We start from the raw sequence: 18,242 nt of genomic DNA on the forward strand, positions 1-18,242 counted from the left end.
TCTCTCTCTCCGTAGAGGAAGAGCTGTAGCCTCCCAGCATCAGCACCATCAGAAACGTCTCTCTCCTTCATCTCGCTGCTCTCCTCTCCGTCCACTGCGGAAACATCGGCCTGTTTTGCTTCCATCGCTCCGACCGCGGCAGACCCAGCTCGCCATGGACAACTCCGGCAAAGAGAAGGAGGCCATGCAGCTGATGGCCGAAGCAGACAAGAAGGTCAAAGCGTCCGGATCCTTCCTCGGGGGAATGTTCGGGTAAACGATGCTCTCATCCTCTGCTCTGTGTCTGTTTACCTCGCTCTCTCTCTTTTTTTTTTTATAGCATGGGGGATGGACTCGTGCATGTCGGGGCCCATTCAAGCCTGCAGGGTGCTTCTCCTGCTTTCCTTCACTGACAAATCTCGCTAATCTATTTTACAATAAGCCTCTGACAATGCAATTGCTTTCTGTAGTGCTAAATGATGGGCTTTCGAGGCCTTTTAAACCCCAGAACTGTCATATCTTGTATCTTTTGGGCTTTTTTACAGTGTTCTCCATACATGAGCCTCCTATGTCAGCTTTAGCGTGACATTGTGTCCTCTGAAGGATTCATCATAACGCGCCTTTATTGGCGTCTGAATATGAGCTGTCACCGCAGATAATGAGGCCTGCGTGTCGTGGCCTACCTACCACGCAGAAATATGTAAATGTGCAGCTTCGCCTCCTCTGAGCATGAGGCCGGCGAGGAGGTGCAGGGAGGCGGACAGAGCAGCGCAGACAGGACGCTGTGCGGGAAAACAGGCGCTGGTGGTGTGGTGATGCGGGGGCAGGTTTTTTTTTTTTTCTTCGTGGTTTTGTATGTGCGTGTCTGTACTTGGAAAGGATGGGAGGGGGACGTGTGTGGGAAGGGCGGATGTTTACAGATAGACAGTTTCACTGAGTGCTCAGTCTAATATGAGGCCTTTATTATTGATTGAAGGAGCTTAAGGTAAACCCAGTCATTACCTTTGGTATCTTTGAATGTTGCATGGAGCCTAAGCCCACAGAAGAAAAAAATACAAATTGAGAGAGGTAGAAAGTAAAATACATAATTATTAAAATTATCAGTTAATTACAACAACATACAATGCTACTGCAGTCCATCTTTGGGATATGTCTCATAGGTATTTGGAAAATTAGAAGCAACACTTTCCAGCGTTTTATACAGTCGACCATTAATTCAGATTGAGTGTCTGCACTCTGCAGCACTGGGTCGGTATATCTGACAGCTCTGATGTGGTTTTTCCTCTTATTTTGCAGGTTTTCTATGTATTGATGAGCATGCCTCCCCTCATTCGACAGGGAATTGTGGAGTCCCTCAATGGTCACTACTGGGACCACGTTTATTCCCCCCTCTATATATTCTCACATTATACAAGGACACAGTGTTTGGTTTCACTGCTACACTGATGACCCACAGCTGTTAAAAAACAAAGGGCTTCTTCAAACCTCCCAGACCTTAATCATTGTTTTTACAGATATAAACAAATGGACATCAGCAAGTCTTCTCAAATTAAGCCCTAAAAAAATATGATTTTAATAATTGGCCTCAGTAGGTTACTTCTCCTTTGGTCTATCTTTGAATGTGAAGTAATATTTCAGAAACCTGGGTCTCACCTTTGACAGCAATTTGACTTTTGGTTTGCGAGACACGCAAACTAAGTTGTCCAGTCATGCTTTTGCCACCTCAGGAATACTTTTAACGACACACAAACAATTATTATTTCTCTAATTTCATCATGATAAGATAATTGTCATGGGGTTTTTTTTAACAGGGATAAACCAGAATGAGTCTCACTCATGCATTTAGAGATGAAGCGAATTCAGTTAGGATCATTAACACAGCCACTGTCACCACCAGAACATTAGTAGATGTTCAAAAACACAGTCAAAAGTGGATTTTCCATGATATGTCCCCTTTAATAAATTGTGGATAAGGAGTGCTAGTTTGAGAGCAGTCATGGGCCAGTGTGCAGGATTCTCATTATTGCCATTGTTTTTGTCTTTGCATGTTTTTCGACATCGTAAAGTTTTCACTTTATGATGTTAAGTTGTAGACGTTTACTGGGAGATAAAGACATGTTGTTTCAAACAACCAACAGGATTAAATCAGCTCTCCTCAGCCACTGCCATGCAAAGACAGCTAGAATTGATTGATTCAGTAAATTCTGCTTGTCTTGTTTAACGAATATAATTATATTACAGAGAATGAACATCCACATCCGCTGTGCACTTTGAATGGAGTTTGCTATACTCCATTTGTTTCTTCTCCATCACATAAATAATGCATCAACAATCTTGTGAAGGGCTCGTATAGTGTATGCTGGTATCAATCAATCTGTGTAAAATTGTACGTTTGTTGTAGTTTGATACATGAATGATCCGATGTGTGTTGATTCAAATGCCCTGTCGCATGGAGTGAGATGTTATTAACACAGATGTCTGAACTAGCTCAAGCAGCGGACATGTGGCAGTATATCAGAAAGACAGGCTGATCTGTATGTAGATCAAATATGATCTATGAAACACTCAACATAAAAACAAACATCACATTGAACCCTCACAGGAGGTGGCAAACTTTTAGTTTCGGGGGCGATTGTATCGTCATGAGCCCTCTGCCATGATGAGCTTCACCGTCCTGCATACTGCTGTAAAATACTCTGACTCACAGTGAGGCTGCAAAGTGAAAAGTAAGCACTTTCTCTGCAAAGGAAAAAAAAAAGAGACAACCCAGGCACTCCCAATGCAAAATGTAGCAAAAGGAGAGAATTTCTAGAATTCACCTCATATAATATCCTGCAAAGGTATGAAAGAGTGAATCTTGGAGTTGTACGTTTGTTTTAGCTTGGTGGATCTGTCTAAGGTTAAATCCAACGAGGAGTAATGTGTACATAATGAAAAGCCAGTGCACTTCAGTTCCACATGCTACACAACAGTTTGTTCAATGTGCCATCCTTTCTTTTTACTTCATTCAAGTAAACATTTTTTATTTGTCACATCACTGTTTCATTAAGTGTTATTAGACATAAAGCTGATCAATAGTTGACTGATATGTTGGTTTTTAAATGACCAAAAAAAAGGGCCAATACAATCTTGTTTCCTGTTGTGTCTTTTTTTTTAAATAAATAAGAACATTCAGTGCACAACATTAATAACCAATTAAATAGAAGAAGCCAAATTCAAAGTGATAAAAGTAGAAGAAAATGGTCACCAATTTTTTTTTTTCTTTGTCTGGCTTGTGTGTGTGTTACAGGGGAAACCATAAGGTGGAGGATGCCTGTGAAATATACGCCAGAGCAGCCAACATGTTTAAGATGGCAAAGAACTGGAGTGGTAGGTGACAAACACACACACACACACAAAAAACAAAACATGGATACTATGTGTCACCTCCTGCAAATTTGAAGGAAAACAGGACTACTGTGCACCAATAAACAAACACACATTTGATAAGCTCTCAATAATTGTCATGCTGAGCAAAATGTAGCTGCGCAGGTTTGTTTTGCTGCTTTATTTGTACCTGATTAGTGTTGACTAAATAATGAGCAAAGACGTGCACAAAGCTGCTAAAAAGGCCGGTTTAATGCAACCAGAAGATGTTATTTTTAGCTCGTCCTTTTGTAACAGTCACTTTGTGTGTCTAGGTGCTGGGAATGCGTTCTGTCAGGCTGCTCGTCTCCACATGCAGCTGCAGAACAAACTGGACTCGGCCACCAGCTTTGTCGACGCCGGAAACGCCTACAAGAAGGCCGACCCACAGGGTGAGCACTGCAAACACACACAGGCACACACACACACACACACACACACACACACACACACACCAATAGCAACTCTGTCTCATCTGAGGTAGTTTCTCCTACAGATCGAAATACAATGTTCTACATATGTGGTCAAACTTTATTTTTCCTTTTTTTCTGTCCTTTTATGAATCTAATGAGTATAACAGTTCAGCCTTGACACATTTGGATTTTACCCAATAAAAATGCCCTCATGTGTCAGCAGGCCCGGCTTGAGAACAAATGAATTAGGGTGCATCTGAGATTAAAGGTGGTGCAGCTCCAGAGACCAGTAACAGCATGTGTTCCCCGATGAACAGACGGGTCACGTACGCCTGTCATGATGAGCAGCAGATGATCGATGTAATAAACACGATCTAAGTTACTGTTGTCACTTGAAAGCTTTGATTACTTATATAATACACAAAAGGAGTGTAACATTTTTCATCCATTCAGTTAAGGGTGCAGACATTTAAAAGTCGGGTGCAATGCCTTCGTGTGTTGCTTGCTAAAGTGATGCTTAATTTGCAAAAATGTGATTATGAACATGAATGCAAGTAGAAGAGATAGACAAGCATTGATAAAAGAAGAAAACAGGCAGACGTTTCAGTGCAAATGAGCTCGTCTATATCTGTAATCTATAATAAACAGGAAGTATTAAAAACTATGATATAGTATTTTAAAGGGCCTTACCCTTCTTGGATTCAGTTGACAAATACCAATTCTAATTTAAAAAAAATAAGATGATAGGTTAGGTTTTATTTGCAGAGTCATGCACAGAGACTGCTTTAACCTAATAGGTAATATTCACAAGCTTTCCAGTTGTTACAATTACAATTAGCTGCAACATTTAAAGTCATTGACACATGCTTAATTAAATATTTATGATCTAATTATAAATATAAATATTATTGATTAATGAGTCATTCTTTTCCTTTGCTTTATTTTGAGGCCTGTGATCTTTGACTTTACTCTGAATAGTCTTCCAATACAGAATTTGTTTTTGTACTCGGTGGTATTGCTACTTTTACTCAGGACAAAGGTTTCAGTGTTTCTTTCACCCCTGGTGTTTCGTTGCCTCTTTCTCTCCATAATTATGACTCTACCACGCAACATGTGTTAAAAGGGGAAGCCTTTATCACTCCACAGTCAGAGTCAGGACCCTGAGGAGCTATAGTTGGAGGATTTAAATGGGTCCCTGGGTTGCTCTGAGAAAACTAATATCTGGGTTATACTGCAGCCTCCCTGTGATGAGCTTAATAAAACACTGTGTGTGAGTAGGTTAGTAGTCTCAAAGGAGGGGGGGAAACTGAGAGCGTTTTAATTTGGCAGAGCAGACTCAGATGGCTTCAGCGGACTCTCCTTCCTGTTTGCTCATATTTATAACTCTTCTCCTTCCGATCTGATCCGTCTCCTTTCAGAGGCCATCAACTGTCTAAACCAGGCCATCGACATCTACACCGATATGGTAAATTCAGCCTCCACCACTTAACTGCTCCCCCTGCTTTATTCACCCTGATGTCTGACTTACACACTGTGTGTCTGTGTGTGTGTGTGTGTGTGTGTGTGTGTGTGTCTGTGTCTGTGTGTCTGTGTGCGTGCGTGTGTGTGTGTGTGTGTGTGTGTTGATTCTAGGGTCGGTTCACTATTGCAGCCAAACATCATATCACCATAGCAGAGATTTATGAGTCTGAGCTGGTGGATATTGAGAAGGTATGTTTAAGACATATTATTAGATGCATCAGATGTATTTTTTTTTTTTACAATTTACATAGCATGTATGATTGTGTTTGCTGACTTGTGTGGGTTTTTTTTTTGCTTCTTCTTGTTTTCAGGCCATCGCCCACTATGAGCAGGCAGCAGATTACTACAAGGGAGAAGAGTCTAACAGGTAAATGTGCTGTTGAAATTGAGCTTGCAGTAAAATCTCTATTGACACATCGAAATTGAGATATCAAGGACTTTTACCCCGACATATATTTCAAATGGAACAGAACTATATTGTTGATAATTCAGTCAGTGGTTCTAAATAAAAAACGCTAAAAAAAGCTAAACATTGAGCCAATTAAAGAATCAGTCCGCCAAACGAACATTACTCTAAAACAAAATCACTGACCGATGTTGCCTTGAGCTCTGTGAACGTTTCTTGAGCATCTGTTAGTAAGTTCTTTTAACCAAAAAGAAAATCACACGTTGAAGACAAACATTCAATGCAAACAATGTTTTTTTTGTAATTTTTCAACACCGGATGTAAAACATTTGGCGCTTCCAGCTTTCCGTATGCAATGATGGGCTCTTTTCCTTTGACATTTATAATTGTAAATGAAGAGCAACAAACGCATAGAAGTCTACTCATGAGCTTGTTTGTTTCCTCTGTTTGTGTTTCAGCTCAGCCAACAAATGTCTCCTGAAGGTGGGACACTACAGTGCTCAGCTGGAGCAGTACCAGAAAGCCATCGAAATCTATGAACAGGTATCAGCTGAGTGCAAGCTGATTTGACAATCATTGTAGGATCAATAATAAATATTTCATTTGTAACATAAAAAAAGTTTCATTTGATTGGAGTCAGCTTCATAAAGAGGCTTGGTTAAACATTAGCACATTATTAAACACTGAACTGTGTTCAGAAAAAGTCAATTGTGTTTATTAAGACATCTTTTTGTGATGTTTGTTGTGTTTCAGGTTGCTATGAGCACAATGGACAATCCTCTGTTGAAGTACAACGCAAAAGAGTATTTCTTTAAGGCCTCACTCTGTCACTTCATAGTTGACGAGCTGAATGCCAAGGTAACACACACAAACACTTCCACCCATTCATACACTGCATAAGAAGTCTTCAGCACAAAGGTCACCCAGTGAAAAAAAAAAAAAAGTTGGGATCTTTCTTTGAGTATTTTTCTCCCTCAGGAGTCTGTTAGAGTATCTTCTAACTTCTGTCAAAACATGTTAAGCTCCATCATGTTCCCACAACACTGATAATTTGTTTATTCTCTATTTCTGACCGTCTGTTTTGTGAAAAGAAGAAATCAACACTTGTTCGACTGAAAACATGATGTCACGCACATTTTTCACTCATGTTGAATGAACTGAGCTTGCATCATCGTGAATGCTCGTCTTTGCATTGAATTTGTTAAACCTAATGTGTGTGTGTGTGTGTGTGTGTGTGTGTGTGTGTGTGTGTTATTCAGTTGGCCATAGAGAAGTATGAAGAGATGTTTCCAGCCTTTTCAGACTCCAGAGAACTGAAACTGTTAAAGGTAATTTCTTTCTTTTTCTGTATTTGGGGCAGCATTAGTTCAGCACTGCCAAGGTGCCCTTGAGCAAGACACCAAACCAAGATACATAAGAATATTAAGTAGGAGGACTTTAGTATTCATTGCTTTGAAGTATTCATTCAAAGCATTTCCTATGTTATTTCTTCCCCCTACAACTTTCTGATTGTGCATGAATATGCCAACATTATCACCTATGATCATAAAGGTCTGATTAGATTTTAAGTGATTATATTTTATTAATGTGTCATGCACTCACAGCGCCTCGTCCTCCTGGGTTTATCAGACATCAGAAATATAAATGGGTGTTGATTCCATGCAGGTTAAGAACACATTTTCCTTTAATTTCATGGTTAAAATAGTAACAAAAAGTTTAACTTATTAAAAACATTCTTTAAAGTAGACAACAGGAATCAAATTAAGCTGTAACACTAGGATGAGACCAGCCCCCCCCCCCTTTTCTTTTCTTTCTTTCTTTCTTTCTTTCTTTCTTTTTTTATTTTGTAATATATGTAGATTATACATTTGTGCACATGGATGTAGACGAATAATTTCCGGCATAATCGATAGTATAATGTGGCAACTATTATTGTTTTGTTATCCTCGATGATGTCTGAAAATTCATAGGTGGCTGGGAGGAAGAAGGGAGGGGTGTGTTGTTCAAGGGAGGCTCACAATGTTAACAATTTATGCTGAAACAACACAGTTAAAAATCAATAAAGAAGAAAGTGTTAAAAAAAAAAAAAAAGTAGACAACAGGCCATAAACAGGTTTTTTGTTTTTTTACAACGATATAAATGATATCTAAAAGATGACGCAGCTAGATCTCCTGAAATAGGTTTGAAGAAGTGATTCCAAACAAGACGCCATCACTCACTTTCCTACGTGTTAGTGGTACAGCTTTGTTGTTTGTCGCCACAGAAACTTCTCGATGCCCACGAGGAGCAGAACAGCGAAGCGTTCACTGAGGCTGTCAAGGATTACGACTCAGTGTCTCGCTTGGACCAGTGGTTGACCACGATGCTGCTCCGCATCAAAAAGACCATCCAGGGAGACGCCGGTGACCTGAAGTAGACACAATTAGAGACAAGGGGGAGAAAAGGGAGGGAGACAGGGGAGGGACAATAACGGGGTAAAAGAGAGCAGAACTATAAGGGTTAAAGTGGTATTTAATAAAAGAAGGGGAGTGTAGGATGAGTTTTGGAGGGTGAGAAGACAGAAAAATGAAATGTGGGGAATGAGGGAGGGAGGGTGGGACTGAGGGAGTTTACAGTTGTACATATCAATCTGCATGACCCCCCCACTAGTTAAGCTTTACCTTTAAACAACCTTTAGACGACCCTGTGCCCCTGCTCCTACAGTATTGATCTTGTAACACTGGACTGAAATGTACTTTAAAAGAAAGAGTGGAAATAAAAAGGTGTGTGTGAGAAAGAGAGTGTGTGAGAGTGTGTGTGTAAAGTAAATTATATTACATGATGGGACAGTGTGCAGCTCATCTCAGATTTAAGGTTATACGTTATTGAAAAGAGATAATGTTATTTATGAGATTATTGATATTTATTGTCAATACTGAAGATGTTATTTATTGTTTATTCTGGTGCTCAGTGTTACGATTTGTCTTAATATTTTAGGTATTAATCCCCCCCCTCCTCTTTTATTCCCTCCTCACTTCTTACCCTCAGCAGTTCTTTGTCCATGTCCCCCCCTTGTCCTCTCCTCTCACCCTTGTGTAGTCAGTACTATCACCCATTGTGATTGGTTGGTTCTTTGTGTTCTGGCCAACAGTTGGTCGATGCAGTCTGCCTTCAGTAGTCACTCAAGTCTCGGCCTTGTTCGTGCATGTCTGTTGTCATGTTGATGTTCGTGTTCTCTGTGTCGTGCTAACGTGTGAAGAACATACATGTAGCCTGGTATCATTTGTGTGAAATCAGTAAATATGTACCTCAAATACCAAGTTGAAATAAAAACCGATCCAGATGTCTGACTGCTTTTTGGTTTGTTTCCAGGCATTTAGAATGAATAAGAGAAGCTTGTTTAAAGTCCTCTTTAGATACTGACTTCCTTGTAAAACAAAGGTCATATCTTGATGGTGACATTGTGCACAATAACTTGTTTCTCATTGTGTCATGCTGCAGCACCTGACACATCATCATTAGCCTCATGATGTTGTTCTGAGGCAATGTGTTCCACTCCTCCACAAGTTCTACACGCAGTTCTGCCATGTCATGTGGGTGTAGGGTACGAGCACCCAGTCACTGCTTCAGCTGGTCCCAGACGTGCTCTATGGGCTTCAGGTCAGGGGACATTGCTGTTCATGCCACACGAGGCACTCCGACTTCCTGAAGTCAAGCTGTGACAATTCAGGCAGTATGTGCTGGAGCTTTATCATCCATGAACAGAAAGTTGGAGGTGTGCTGGTGGAATTGGGGGATGAGGATGGTTTCCTATGACGTCACTGAGGTAAGAACGTGCAGTGACCACATGGTGCAACCATCGTCAGTTTTAACCAAGTCTTAACCACTCAGTTTTCGTGTACCTGGATGACATTCTAGTGTTTTCTCCCAGCCTCGATGAACACGTCACCCATGTTCTTCAAGTGCGGCAGAGGTTGCTGGATAACAAACTGTTTGTCAAGGCGGAGAAGTGTGATTTCCATTCGTCCTCTGTTTCCTTTTCAAGTTCCTGCACCAGCTGAGGAAGTTCAATCTGCCTCCCAGAGCTAATGATCATGTTTTAAACCTCCATCATTCAGTCTGTTCTGTGCACCTCCATCACTGTCTGGTTTGGATCTGCAACCAAACTGGACAGACACAGACTGCAACGGACAATGAGGACTGCATCAAAGATTGTCAGTGTTAACCTTTCCCCCATCCAGGGCTTACAGTATACGGGTCCAGAGTCAGGAAACGGGCAGGTCGCATCACTGCAGATCCGTCACACCCTGGACACAAACTGGTCAAACTCCTCCCCTCCGGCAGGCATTACAGATCACTGTCCACTACAGCCAATAGCATCAAGTGATAATGAAGGGATTCAGACACACAGCGATAAAACAAAATCTGAGCAAATGTTTTGTTTCTTTGTGTGTGTTTTTTTCCTGCTCATCAGTGACAGTGTCTGCCTGCCTGCCGCTCTGTTACCCTGCACTCTCTTCACGCGTGTTGGACTTCAGAATCTTCACTCACCTCACCGCTCACAGAGAACACGGACACTGAATCACTTTCACCTCCCTCGTTACTAGGTATTGTTCATTGAAAACCCTGTCTCTGAGTCGTGCCCTTAGGTCCAAATATTATACACCAGTGTGTATCGTAACATTCAAAGCCTTTAGAACATGAGCTATACCAAGTTCAAAAGTCAAACAATGCTGTTGGAAATGCTTTAAATGTCTGAAAAAAAATATTACAAAGTTTTCATTATTTTTAAACTATGAGGAAATATGTTACCCATTTTCAGGGTGTAAAACAAAGTAGAGTTTTTGACGTTTTTACATGTCATTTGTGATGATTGTTCACAAACACATGCTGAATTGTCAATTATTTTGACGTTATGCTGGCAGATAAGACGGGTAGGACCAGTTTGCACATGTCACAATGGTTTTACTCTGATTAAATGCTGATGTGTGAACACGCACAGCATAATCTGAACATGTTGTTTAGCGTCCATGTAAACGGTGCAATCGGAATCCCCAATCGGAATGATTAGATAGATAGATAGATAGATAGATAGATAGATAGATAGATAGATAGATAGATAGATAGATCCCGAGGGAAATTCAAGGCATCCAGTAGCAGTATACAGACAGGCAGGACACAAGACATTAGTTACAATACACACCCGCTGTCCCCCTCCCCTCTGTATACAATAATCCCCCAAACAAGATTTAGCAGCCCCTATGTGACTAAGAGTAAGCATAATTACAGGTTAAACCTGTGCAGTTAAACCTGTGGTTAAACCTGCCAGCTTATAAGTTTAAGCATGAGACTTAAACTTATATAGCATAATTACAGTCAATTACAGTTACAGATTACAGTCAGCTTGAAGAAAATGATTTCACACTGGCAAGACTTCACACTGGCAAATTTCATTCAGAGGAGGCGAGGGACCGAGCAGTACATGCAGCTACTGCTACAGCTAACATGGGGACGTAGGAGACTTTGAATTTGTGCTCACAGATGTGACTAATCATGCACAAGACAGCTGGAAAACACACTAAAGAGCATATAAAACCAGCAAAGGAAGAATAAGGGACCTTTAACAAGTCATACATATTTAATTTGAACTTTGAACTCCTCGTCACTATTCCTAAGTTTTATATATACGAGATTCTAATGTTTATTGCTGTGTGCAGTTCAGTTTTTGCACAGCAGGACTCAGTCGACACTTAACAGCAGGAGCAAAGACAGTTTAGGCTGGGTGACGACCCACCAAATATACAGTATGTCGTATTCTGCCTGCCATTTAGTTGATTATATGTTATCCTTTGTTATATGTCTGTTTCTCAATTTTTTCATTCTCAGACACATGATTCGACATAACATTGTTTTGCTAAAGCCTTCTCCCTCATTCTCAATGTGAAAATTTGTTTTTTAAATCATGTATTGATAGAGCACAACTTGGAGTATGTTCCACACCATTATTAGGTGTCTTTACATAAATTGACAGTTTATGTTTTCATTGAATGACAAAATGTTCATAAAAGTGTGTACATGAAGATGGTTTTACCAAATATTCTATTTCTAAGTAACTGCTCACAAAAGAAATACACAGAAAATAAATTGAAGTTTTCACCCAAAGTATCATAACTCCCATGACAGAAAAGTCTACATGCAGTGTATATGTTTTCTGTTTAAGTGTTTTTTGCATGGTCTGACCCATCCATCCATTTTCTGCTGCTTATCCGGGGCCGGGTCACAGGGTCAGCAGTCCAAGCAGAGACCTCCCTTGACTTCCCAGACTTCCCTTGCCCCAGACACCTCCTCCAGCTCTTCCAGTGGGACCGCAAGGTGTTCCCATGCCAGCCGAGAAACATAGTCTCTCTCACCGACCCGGAGAGGGCAAGCCATCTTTTTCTGGTCGAAAACCATGGCCTCACATTTAGAGGTGCTGATCCTTATCCCAGCCACCTCACACTCGGTAGCGAAAAGCCCCAGTGCGTGCTTAAGGTCCAGGTTTGATGGAGCCAACAAGACCACATCATCCCGAAAACCAGAGACGAGATCCTGTGGTCCCTTAACCGGACCCCCTCTGGCCCCTGGCTGCACCTAGAAATTCTCTCCATCGAAGTAAAGAACAGAACCAGTGACAAAGGGCAGCCCTGCCAGAGACCAACGAGCACCAAACTCCTCCCTGGCCCAAGTTTTTGCCTCCACAGCAGCCCGGGCTGCGGAACGCCTGGCCTGCCGGTACCTATCAGCTGCATCAGGAGTCCTATGCGCTAGCAACACCTGATAGGACTCCTTCTTCAGCTTGACGGCCTGTCATTGCTCAGAGCAGCTGTGGTTGCAGTGGAGGTGGAGAACATGGTCCACTCGGACTCAATGTCTCCAGCCTCCCCCAGGATCTGTGAAAAGCTCGTTGAAGGAGGATTTGAGCTTAGCGAGGTCACTCCAGGGCTAACTCTGGGTTTTTAGTCATACAAGGGTTGGTCACTTGTTACCTGGGTGTATCACCACAGTAACTTATGCTGAATAGTTGAAGACTTCGCTAACAGAGGGTTAACGTTTGGGCCTCCCCTACCCCTCATCCAACTCACAACCAGGTGGTGATCAGTTGACAGCTCAGCCCCGAGACGACAGTGAGAGGGCTGATCGGGTTGCCGAGGCCCCGCCGTCGACTGCCGCCCGATCCACATGCACCCGACCCCTACGGCTTCCTCTGTGGATGGTGGGTCCACAGGAGGACAGGCCTGCGTCGTCCTTTCGGGGGGGACCCGGCCGGGCCCCACGGGCAAAGGCCCAGCCACCAGGCGCTCTCCTGCAGGCCCTAACCCCAGGCCTGGCTCCAGGGTGGGGTCCCAGCTCCGCCATGCCGGGCAACGTCACGGTCCTTGATTTAAAAACTTCCATAGGGGTTCATGAACTGCTTTTAGTCTGACCCGTCACCTAAGACCTATTTGGGTGACCCTGCTGGGGGCATAAAGCCCCGACAACATAGCTCCCAGGATCATTCGGGTGCTCAAACTCCCCCACCACAATAAGGTAGCAGTTCAGGGGGGAGGTCTGACCCTGATCCTTAAAACCAGCAAAGAAATGTTGAATGAATTCATCCTTGAAGATGTTTGAATGAGTTTTTTAAGAGCAGAAATAACTGAAATAGACATTGTCATTCGTCAGTGTGTCTTTAAATTCTGACAAGCCTTCCTTTGCTTACAAATTACAAATGTAACTGTTATAGAAAAAATTTAAATAATGTTCTTTACATGGGGTACTGTATTTAATTAATGCTTCATTGATGTGCAGAATGTCCAATATTATTCCTTTAATGTAGCTCAGATAACACCCCTTTGATGCATTGATGTATCATTTTCATAATTTCAGACTTACGGTCTCTGAAAATGTGGTTATTACATTCTTCATTGAGACTCAAAACTTTTGTAACTGCAGGACAAATAGGATGTTCATTTTTGCATTTTTTATTTTCTATGCGACACATAAATGCATGGTATGGCATTAATTTAATGCTTGGTGAACCGACTGCCTGTAAAAGGTCAAGGCATGATGTTGAGATGTCTGGGTGCGGCTGCAGTCGCCTCAAAGACCTCAAAGACCTTCCTCTCCTCACATCTGGCTATTTTCTTTATTGAAAGCTCTTCTTCTCTTGTATTTTTCTATGAAGGCTTCCTTGAAGGCCTTCCTTTCTTTTTCGACGTTCGTGTTCTCCAACAGGAGCGCATCAGTCATTTTCTGGATACCAGCCCTTTCTTTCATGAAGGCCCTCCTCATCATCGCCATTTCCTCCTTTTTAACCTCGAATAGTTCCCTTTCGGGAGCATGGCATCTTCCTTTTCATTTGTGTGCTCTGATTTCTCTGTTAAAGATCTTTAGTTCTCTTTCTATCTTGGATTTCTTCAACGTTTTCCTGAGCCTCTTCAACAACTAACAAAATTACTAAAGGCTTAATTGAACACATAACCTGCCATTCTCCCAGTTTTTTTTTCTTCCAGTACAGTTGCAAGTATTCCTGGCTCTCCACGGGAATCATGTATGCATGAGGCCGATAAACATTTTCTGTCAGCTGGAAACAAACGAAAAAAAACCAACTTCTGAACGCAACTGTCAAGTAAACATTACCTGTTGATTCACTTCAAAATTGGCAAGTATTAACGTGCAGCTTATTATATTTGTCCCATCGTTAGTTCATTTAGAACTGATTATAATAACTCCTGTTTCCTCTCTGAACTGAATGTGATGATCTGACTCTTTAAAGTGGAGAGTAGATCAGTTTGAGAAGTTCAGCTGCAGCTCTGACCATCACAAACAGAGCTGCATGGAGACATTAAACAATTAATCCACTTATCAACCACTAAACATTATTATGGAAGCACAATTCAAAGACAGAAGAACATATTGGTAATTGTATATCTTCAACTTAAATGCTCCAGCACTTTTTCAGTCTTTGATGAAGGATGACAGAATCAATAATCATTAACTAAACGGACTACAGTTTAATGTTAAATCATTCGGGACACATGAAGTGACGTCCCCTCTCTCGATCAGCTCCGGGAGCTCCACAATCAAAAGACTTGATTGGTCAGTGGGTGGAGATTTTCACAGGTTGATCTCTTATCTCTATCATAACCTGCTCCGGAGCAGGTTAGGTGTTCAGCATAAGTTACCGTGGTGATATATCCAGGTAACAAGTGACCGACCCTCGTATGACTGAAAACCCAGAGTTAACCCTGAAGTGACCTCACTACTACCTGACTGCAGTTTCTGACGAAGTGACCGTAGAAGTTTGCGGAACCCAGGAAACGTTGCAGTTGTTTATGTGAGATAGGCGTGTCCCACTCCATTATCACCTTGATTTAAGCTGAATCAGATATTCATCTGCCCACTCTCTAGGATATAACTCGAAAAGGAATCAGAGGATGAGTGGAAATCACTCTTCTCCGCCTTGACAAACAGTTTGTTATCCAGCACCATCTGCAGCACTTGACGGACATGGTTGACGTGTTCGTCAAAGCTGGGAGAGAACACGAGAATGTCATCCAGGTACACAAAAACTGAGTGGTTAAAAAAATCCCAGAGGACGTCATTCAAGAGCGCCTGGAAGACTGCTGGTGCATTAGTCAGACCGACAGGCATAACCAGGTACTCGAAGTGACCGAGCGTGTTGAATGCCGTCGTCTACTCATCTCCTTCTCTGATGCAGATGTGGTAGAGTCCAAACATGCTGCTCTGGAACGCAGCCCAGAGCCCTGTCCCCCTCCCCCCTTTGCTCACTAATCAGGCCAGCTTATTTAAAGCACCTGGGTGCCAGAGATGGCCTGGCATTTGTTTGGTGGGGTTCATGGTGAGTAGGGTGGCTTAGTTTTAATTTACATTTTACCAGTGTTTTTATTAATGGCCTGGTTCTTTTTTTAGGTGGCTTTAACTGCTGTTGTTTTGCCTCTACTTTGCCTATTTTTGCCTCAGTTTTGCTAGTCTTTGTCTAACTAAATGGCTTAAGCTCATTTTTGGTTTGTTCCTCCTTTTTTTTTTTTGATTAGTATTTTAATGTCTCCATTGTAAATTTTATCTTCTTGACTATTTTAGTTTGTGTTAAAATAACCATTTTCATTCACTTCTATTGGTATTTGGTCTTTGTGTTTAATTAGTTTTCTCTCCCTACAGCTTTGGTTCACCCTACATTGCATTTTTTTTTCCTTTTTGATTTACTATAATAAAAACTTTATTATTATTTTTTTTAATAAAGATTTATTTTTGGTCTTTCGCCATTATTATGATAGAGAGAGGAAGGTGGACAGAGGTGGAAATCAGAGAGAGAGAGAGCGTGGCGAGACCATAGACTGTAAATGCGGGAACTTAATCTTATTACAATTGCATTTTATACAAGATTTGCAAATGATACTGTCATTTTATAATTATTAATATATATTAATCAATACAAAAGGGATGGATGATCTTCATCAGTTAATGTCTCATTAAGATGCTGATTTTTAAAACTTTGGCCTTTTTACTGTCTTTTATTAGTGTTATATGCAAGTTTTATATCAAGCTTCATCACTTTCTCAGCATGAATCCTGAATGTAAAACTTCAAATAGTCACCACATAAAAAGGGTGTTAACTATGTTTATAGACAGTAACCTACGGCATACATTTTAGGACATCCTCAGGTGTCAGACCTCAGACGAAAAAGCATCAGTTCTCAGGAAAACTTCCGTCGGGTGTCAGACCTCAGACGAAACGGCCTCAGATGAAACAGTCTCAGACTACTCTGCGTCAGACATATTTATATAATTTATTTATGTTTAAATTGGGGGTGGGGAGGGGAGAGAGAAGCGGAGAGGTGCCGGGGAACATGAAACGTCATCAAGATGCGGCCACAACAACCCTGGCGCGTCTACGGACGCGGAATGAAAATACACAACAGTAAGTTTTAGTTAACGCTCGCCGTTCTTTCTTTTGCTTATGCCATTGTTAAAATACATTGATTCATTGACTTATGGTTAAAAGGTAGGAAGAGAACTAGCGTTGTATTTTTTTTAATTGTAAAATTAGGCCGATACTATTGCGTCTTGCTAATCGTAGCTAGCTTCAGTACATTAACGTTAGTAGCAATGGGCAATGTTTTGCTAAATTGTCCATCTGCTGTATTTCAGCAGATGGACAAAGAGAGAGCTTATGAGGATCTTCAAAAAGACCTGGAAAACGGTAACGACTGTTTTTATTCTGGTTTAAAGGTAATGGTAGCACGTTCATGCTGACTGTCACTTTCAACTCCATGGAAAAGGACAGTTTATGTTGGACAGAGAGAATGTGGTAATTAATAGGCAATAGTGTAATAAGTATTGCTTTTATCTTTAATGTCCAATTTGTTAATTCTGGAAAAAAAAAATTTTTTTGCAGATGTCATGGTTTCGGGTGATCTAAGTTCCGCCTCAGGCGTGTACTTGAATATCTGCCAATGCTAAATGAAATAATTTACCGTAAATTCCGGACTATAAGCCGCTACTTTTTTGTCACGTTTTTAACACTGCTGCTTTTAAAACGATGTGGCTTATTTATGGATTTTTCTTGGGGGAGAATGAGCTTGTGCCGCAATAACATTTCACCTCGTCACATCGGATCTTAATATCAGTCATTTTGCGCTTCATGCACGCACCCTCATCATGGAAAACACACGGAGAAATACATATGATGCAGCTTTCAAGTTAAAGGCGATCGAGCTGTCTGTCAAAGAAGCTAATAGAGCTGCACGTAAAGTTGACACTGACAGCGACAACGAAAAAGAGACTGAGGAAGTGATGAAGTCATTCTGAGTCAGTGAATGGATGGACTTTTTCTTGTGAAATGTATTACGGTAATCTTTTTCATCAGCCGTGTTACAGACACTGTTTGATCAAGGATTTCCACCAGGCTTCGTATTTGCGGATGTTACCGGTAGTACGTATTTAATTAAGAGTTTAAAAAATGTTTTTATGTCACGTCTTTCTGTGCAAATAGCTCTGTTAAAACGTGGACACCTGCGGCTTATAATCAAGTGCGGCTTATATATGTACAAATACATTTATTTACTTATTTTTAGCCGGTGCGGCTTATATCCAGGTGCGCTCAATAGTCCGGAATTTACGGTATTTATTTTGTCTTGTGATTACATGTCCAACCTATATAAGCTTGTGCACTATGTGTTTGCTAATGCATGTTCAGCTTTTTTAGTGTAATGTCTTATTTTGCAGATGAACTCCTAAAACTGATGTGGGCGATAATGAAAGTGGCACCTGTATGTCTGCCGATACTGAATGTATGGACTTTTTTTTTTTAATTGTATTTTGCAATTAAATATTTAACCGGTATATGGTTGGGTAGTATGTGTGCACCATTGCATGGTTACAATTTTAGTCTAATACATGCATATATATACTAATAATGAATTCCCTGAAACTGATATGGGTAGGAGTCTTGCAGATCAGGTAAAGAGTTGACCTTCATTATGGTCTTATTAGTGTC

At 41.1% G+C, this 18,242-nt stretch overlaps 1 protein-coding gene across 1 annotated transcript; it reads left to right on the forward strand.

Annotated features, from left to right (window-relative positions):
• Nucleotides 1-9,047, forward strand: napba (N-ethylmaleimide-sensitive factor attachment protein, beta a). The gene is made up of 10 exons (XM_079362022.1): nucleotides 1-252; nucleotides 3,269-3,348; nucleotides 3,660-3,776; nucleotides 5,216-5,262; nucleotides 5,430-5,507; nucleotides 5,630-5,685; nucleotides 6,183-6,267; nucleotides 6,478-6,582; nucleotides 6,984-7,052; nucleotides 7,989-9,047. The coding sequence occupies exons 1-10, from the start codon at nucleotides 155-157 to the stop codon at nucleotides 8,139-8,141; spliced, it is 888 nt and encodes a 295-aa protein (XP_079218148.1). The 5' UTR covers nucleotides 1-154; the 3' UTR covers nucleotides 8,142-9,047.
• The last annotated feature ends 9,195 nt before the right edge of the window (nucleotides 9,048-18,242 follow it).

The sequence above is a fragment of the Symphodus melops genome (assembly GCF_947650265.1).
Source record: "Symphodus melops genome assembly, chromosome: 15".
NCBI classification, from domain to species: domain Eukaryota; kingdom Metazoa; phylum Chordata; class Actinopteri; order Labriformes; family Labridae; genus Symphodus; species Symphodus melops.